At 36.3% G+C, this 6,081-nt stretch overlaps 1 protein-coding gene across 1 annotated transcript; it reads right to left on the bottom strand.

Annotated features, from left to right (window-relative positions):
* Nucleotides 1-695: 695 nt before the first annotated feature.
* Nucleotides 696-4,710, bottom strand: LOC121320816 (transcription factor Sox-1a-like). The gene is made up of 2 exons (XM_041259473.1): nt 3,414-4,710; nt 696-1,269 (listed from the first exon to the last, which is right to left on the bottom strand). Exons 1-2 carry the CDS (start codon nt 4,254-4,256, stop codon nt 1,237-1,239), a joined length of 876 nt encoding a protein of 291 aa, XP_041115407.1. The 5' UTR covers nt 4,257-4,710; the 3' UTR covers nt 696-1,236.
* Nucleotides 4,711-6,081: the final 1,371 nt, after the last annotated feature.

Here is a 6,081-nt window from a genome sequence, read left to right as displayed (position 1 = left end):
CTCTTGACTTTAATTGCAAGGAAAACCTGATTCCTTTAAACGGGACTGGCTGGGGTTCTTAAAGCAATTTTCATACACTTTTGACTTGGTGGGCTATAATGTTTAATATGAATATATTATTGACTAAACCCAATGTGTCTGAAGAATACTTTCACCAACATCTATGTACCAAAAAAAACTTTTTGTCCTTCTTTTTGTTGTTCTCACCTTTATAGCTGCTATAAAATAATGTCCTTGTCGTTACAATAGAAATGCGGCAGCACCACCAATAAAGTTCCATTGAAATCCACTCAAACACAGAATCATACCTCCAACAAACAACAACGAGACAGACTTCAATTTTCAATAAGCGAAACTCTGGGCATGGACTATTAAAACCTTTTAAAATAAATTGTTTTTGTTTGTTTTGTTTTGTTTTTTTAATCAGATATCCGTTTTAAAATTGTATCCTAAATTAATCTGCATTGTGTATTTTAAGGATTTGTAATTTGTGTCTCTTATAGAAGTTTTATTCATACAGCTTATTAATGTTTTCGGTATATTAACAGTTTTTCCCCCTTAAGATGCTAAAGTATGTTCTCTCGGTGTAATTCTTCATGCTGTAAATAACCAAGGAAGCCTACACATTACATGCAGGAATCAAGCGCTCCTTGCATTTATTAAGCAACTTAACCAAAGAAAAGAAGAAGAGAGAGAAAGCGAGAAAGAGAGGGGTGCATTAAAAAAAAAACTATGTCATCAAAATGATTACATTTATATTTAGGAATATTCACCTTCAAAAAATATATACTAAGTGAAACACAAATACAATGCCGGTGACAGTTTTTAGTACAGATAAAGCCAAATAACTCGGTCCACAAAATGCGTTACAAACATAATGCATACATCTCATTGAAAACTACATATGAGTAAATAACAAATAGCAACATATAGTTTTGAGTTAGCATTACTTTCCAACAGATGTTAACCGTGCCATCAACATTAACAATTCTTCAAAATGTTGTTGTAAACGGTACTATCGGCCTTGAGGACGGACTTCTTCTTATTGCATACTGTGCTGTTTAAAATCCTTTCCGTCCAGTCTTGAAAAACACTAACATTGTTATTTTAATCACAACATTTTTACTCTCAAGGATAAACGTAATAAGATGTTGTCGAAATTCCTTACTTCAAAAAAATAGAGGAAAACGTTAACTCAACAGGTGTTCGTATCTTGTATCCCCTTCCCTCTGGGGACTACCATGACACGGGCGTCTTTTTCTTTAGATACTAAAATAAAACATTCAGAAATATCATATATTATTATTAAAAAAGCAACATACATTCTAGATTTTTACATTTTTATTATAAATTACTGTTGCCTATTATGTCAGAATATTTTATTGTTTATAACCTTGTCGTGTAACGAGTATAATGGTATGTGAATGAACAAATCAACACATGTTTGTTTAATCCACATATTTACTTTATGGAAGAAAAAAAAAATTTGCAATAGCAAGCAATGAAAATATTTTATTTAATGTTATTGTACGAAATTAAGGTTTACAGCCAGCGTTGAATTTAACTACCTTTAAAGAGAATATCTGCTCTACTAAAAAAAAAATATCAGAACATGCCAAAGTGTAAAGCACAATTAGTCTGTCAATCTTAATTTTAGATATCTTTGTTCAGAAACACTTTTAAATGAAGTTTAACGATAGAAATGGAGATCGTACGAAAATTCACCGTAGACACGCATGCGATCAATTTACCTTGTAATTTAAGATGCATTTTAAAAAAAATGTAGCCAACTGTATATTGTGAGATTTATTACTATTTTATTATTATTATTATTATTATTATTATTATTATTATTATTATTATTATTATTATTATTATTATTATAAGTATGTATATATTTGCTGCACATTTAAATAAGTTATTATTTATTGTCTTAAGGCCTTTATATTAAGTCTTCACATTTTCTTTTTCTGTTCCTGAACATATGTTAATTAACATCAGGTGAGGGAATAAATGTTATTGATACAAACACAAAGCAAATATATTAAGTTAATGGTGGAATACTGTTATATGACGATGTTGTTTAGATAATGTCCCTAAACAACACTGACATATCATAGCCCTTGTCGTGATTTATTTATTCAGTATTTCAACAAATTTGCGATAATAGGTTATATGTTTTGGGTCAATACATTTTTAAGACGATGCTTGTTTTTGACTTGCAACCGTAAAGCTCGAGTTTCTCGTCGTTGGCATGGGGGGGTTAGGTTTAATTACACATTTAGACATATATTCAATTCTTTAAATAAATCAACTAAAAAGTAAACAAAAAAAAAATCGGTTATGCTCCTGAAATATGCATGTTGGTACAAACCGCCTTTCTTTCGGGTTGTGATTTTAACATTCTTATTAGGCAATAATAGATAGAAAAGCCAGGATTTGTCTCGTTTTGGTTTCACAATTTTAAGGACTACAAAAATAGCTGTCACTCCTCTTTAAGGTTTTCTGTAATTATTCTTCAAAGAACAAACATAAAACACACAAAAAAGGGTTTATCAGATCCAGGGTTACATTTCTGTAAAATTTATTTAACTCAAAATTCAACGCAATGTCAATATTTATTTTTCTGAGAAAATGCATTTAGTAAACTATTTATACAGATTGAGTCTCTTGTCAACTGTCTATAATATTAAAATTATTTCAGTTATTTCACAATTTACAGGAAATATTACAACAAAAAAGAAATAATTCAGATACAGAAACTCACAACTTTACAGACGTCTGAATAATGTCAAATGAAAAAAAGTTAAAAAAAAAAACTTTTTAAAACACTTTTTATGTTTTTTTTTAATTTTACATAACTGTTATGAGACTGTTTTCCATTTTGCACAGGGTTTCATTTTAGAGGTAACATTTTACCAACTGACTGTGTATTACAGGAATACCACATGTACAAAAAAAAGTTGGCATCGCCTTTTATGTTAACACTTATCTCAAGTGGACTGTGCAAAAATACTTAATGAAGCAATACCATTCTAAAAGGCATACTGTTTGAGCAGGCTACTATTTTTTTTTCGTTTCTAAAAGGCAATGAAAACATTACCTTTAATTTACAAGAACATAAAAAAACATTCTGTACAAAAAGGTCGTTCAGTGACAGTCTAAAAAAGAGGTAAATATTTGGTTATGTGTTTTTGTTTGTTTCAGTTTTGTTTTATATTTTTTTAAATATGTGTTAATGGAACTGTTCCATTTACCCCTGCAGTGCTGCTCTGGTAGTGTGGAGGCAATGCATGAAGTCTGTTTTGAACTGACGGATCACCTGCTTCTCCCGTTGGTAAATACATGCTTATCATTTCCCTTAAGTCCCCTGGACACGGAGCCCTAGAATGAGTGCTAACAGGTGGGCTTACACTTGGCTCTGACTTCACCAACGATCCGAGGGTTCCGATGGTCCCAGACGATGCGACACTCGAGTTCTGATGCTGTGTGTAGGAGATGCCCCCATACCCCGACGGAGAGGCGCTCATGTAACTCTGAGAGTTTGCAATGGGGCTGTACTGGAGGGCTGTCATGTCATAGCGGTGCATCGGCTGCGGGTTGTGGGGATGGTGGTGGTGAGCGTGGTGGTGGTGTGTTCCAGTGCCCGGGTGCTGGCTGTAAGCTAACTGAGCCTCCTGCATCATGGCAGCAGCAGCAGCAGCCGCTGCCACTGGGCCCGAATAGGCACCGTTTGCCCAGCCGTTCATGTGCGCATAGCCGCTGGTTGCAGTGCCACCGTGACCCCCGGGACTTTCCAGCCTCTGTCCGATTCCAGCATGACCCATCCCGAGTCCGACTCCAACGGAACCGGGACCTCCTGGCCCAGCACCAAGCAGACCACCGGCCAAGGAATATTTGTCTTTTTTCAGCAGTGTTTTGGTCTTCCTTCTAGGTCTATACTTGTAATCCGGATGCTCTTTCATATGCATGGCTCGTAATCTCTTAGCCTCATCAATGAAAGGTCTCTTCTCAGCTTCAGACATCACTTTCCACTCCGCACCCAGTCTCTTGCTGATTTCGGAATTATGCATCTTGGGGTTCTCCTGAGCCATCTTCCTCCTTTGACCCCGGGACCACACCATAAACGCATTCATCGGCCTCTTTACCCGTTCTTGGTTGACTTTGCTCCCGTTATTGATACCCGTTTGCGCCGAATTGGCATTAGTCTGGGGTCCGGGGGAGTGCAAGTCGGTTTCCATCATCATGCTATACATTCACCTAACTTTTTACTTTACAAGCAACACAGAAAAACATTAAATTTCAGCAGTCAGCAGTCCGCTTAGTCGACCACAGTCTTAATTGAGGAGTATAATCCTGGACTGCAATGAAACTTCTTTTTACTTTTTATTATCAGGGTTTTTTTTTTCCTCCTCCTGCTTTAAACATCCAGAGTGATGAAAAGAGTCTTGAGCTACTTTCTCCAGCAGAGCAGAGAAGTGAACACAGCAGCAGCCATATGATGCGGGTTGACAGGGATTAAATGAGCTCGAGGCGGCCAATCCCAGCACAGGAACGTCGTGATTTGCATGATGCGCGGTCAGGTGACATAAATAAGTGAGAAACAAGCTAGTAGGCGGGGTGTGTGAGAAGGGGCCACCTCTGCCTTCACGGAATGTAAATAGTAATAAACCATTTAGAATAAATTTGTGCCAATCCCCCCCCCCCCCATGTTCTTTATTCATTGTTTGCCCCCTGCACGCTTCTTTGTTTGCTTTCATCGTTGCAGCACATTTGGTTTTCCTCCCAACAATTACGATGTAGTGTGGGGAAGAAAAACAGCAGTTTCTTAAGGGTTTTTCTTTTTTTTGCCACCGTGATAGCCAAGTTAATAACCAGAGCTTGCAAAGCAAACTAAACATACGTTCAATTTCCATGAACAAACATTGCTTAGCGTGCTGGAAAATGTTCATCAATCTACACGACACACAGCAATGCTTCTGCACTCACTTTATATAACTTTATATTGTCGTTGTTAGTTTGTTCAAGCCAACTTGATACAGTATGGGCAGTTTGTGCCCATTTGTGTTCCTACTTTATTAAAACTGCTTCAACAACATTATGCTAATGGTTTTATTTCTATTTTTTGTTTGTTTTTTGTTTTTGGTTTTTTTGTTTGTTTGTGTGTGTCATTAATCATAATGGGTACACCCTTTGTTCAAGTGTAGTTTTAAGTGTCAACACGTGTACTTTAAGCCACCTAATTTGTCGAGGTGTAGTTTAAGTGCATGCAATTTTCCACACCAGGCTTGGGCATGTTTGTTGGCTTTGCACATCATGGTAAATAGTTTAATAAATATTATAAATATGCACGTACACTCCAAATATAGTCCAGTTCTTCAGTCGTCGGGTCCAATGTATGTTCCAAAAGAAACAGGGAGATACATTACACACACGTGTACAGGTGCCTATAACTTTTGTTTGTGATATAAATTGAATGTAATTGCATGTATTAGCCTATTTATTATAAAACAGAGGTCTACCGTAAAACGCAAGTAATTCAATAACAAGGAGCACTTGTCACATTCCACCCGTAAAATAATTAGCTGGAATCTCAATTTAAAATAATACACAAAGGGGTAATAAAAGGCGTACCGCGTTAATAGGTGAAAACCAAACACCCTCTTCTCAGTCCATTTGCGTTTTCGAAGCCGCTCTTTCAGTTTTGAGATCGCGCCACAGGTGTGTCTTGTGTTCAGAGGTTGCTAAGGAACAAGTGACTGACGCCTACAGCACGTGCCAAAAAAGAAGCCATCTCGTCCAGCAGTACCAAAGACAAAGGCAGTCTGAATGGGAATGCTGAAATGATCATTGCGCATTGTGCACTTTCATTGTCGCTTTAACCAAAGACAAATCAGTAAGAGGTTACAATACAGGGTGTAGAAATGTACATGTTTAATTTGTAAACAGAAATAGACTGGGCCTGCATGTAAATGTAAACAGAAACATGTGCTTGTCAGGGATTATAATTAGAAAATGATTTTTGTCCATTCGTGATTTTTTAAAAATTATTATTTTATTATTATTTTAATTATAATGCAA

The sequence above is a fragment of the Polyodon spathula genome, chromosome 9 (genome assembly GCF_017654505.1).
Source record: "Polyodon spathula isolate WHYD16114869_AA chromosome 9, ASM1765450v1, whole genome shotgun sequence".
Taxonomy (NCBI): domain Eukaryota; kingdom Metazoa; phylum Chordata; class Actinopteri; order Acipenseriformes; family Polyodontidae; genus Polyodon; species Polyodon spathula.
This window is presented reverse-complemented; position numbering and strand designations above follow the sequence as displayed.

Excerpts from the sequence above, each read along its gene's own strand:
- LOC121320816 (XM_041259473.1), bottom strand. The coding sequence starts at position 4,256 with ATGTATAGCATGATGATGGAAACCGACTTGCACTCCCCCGGACCCCAG. Across the intron at positions 1,270-3,413 it reads TGGTGAAGTCAGAGCCAAGT|TATCTAAAGAAAAAGACGCC; the intron begins GTAAGCCCACCT and ends GTTTTATTTTAG.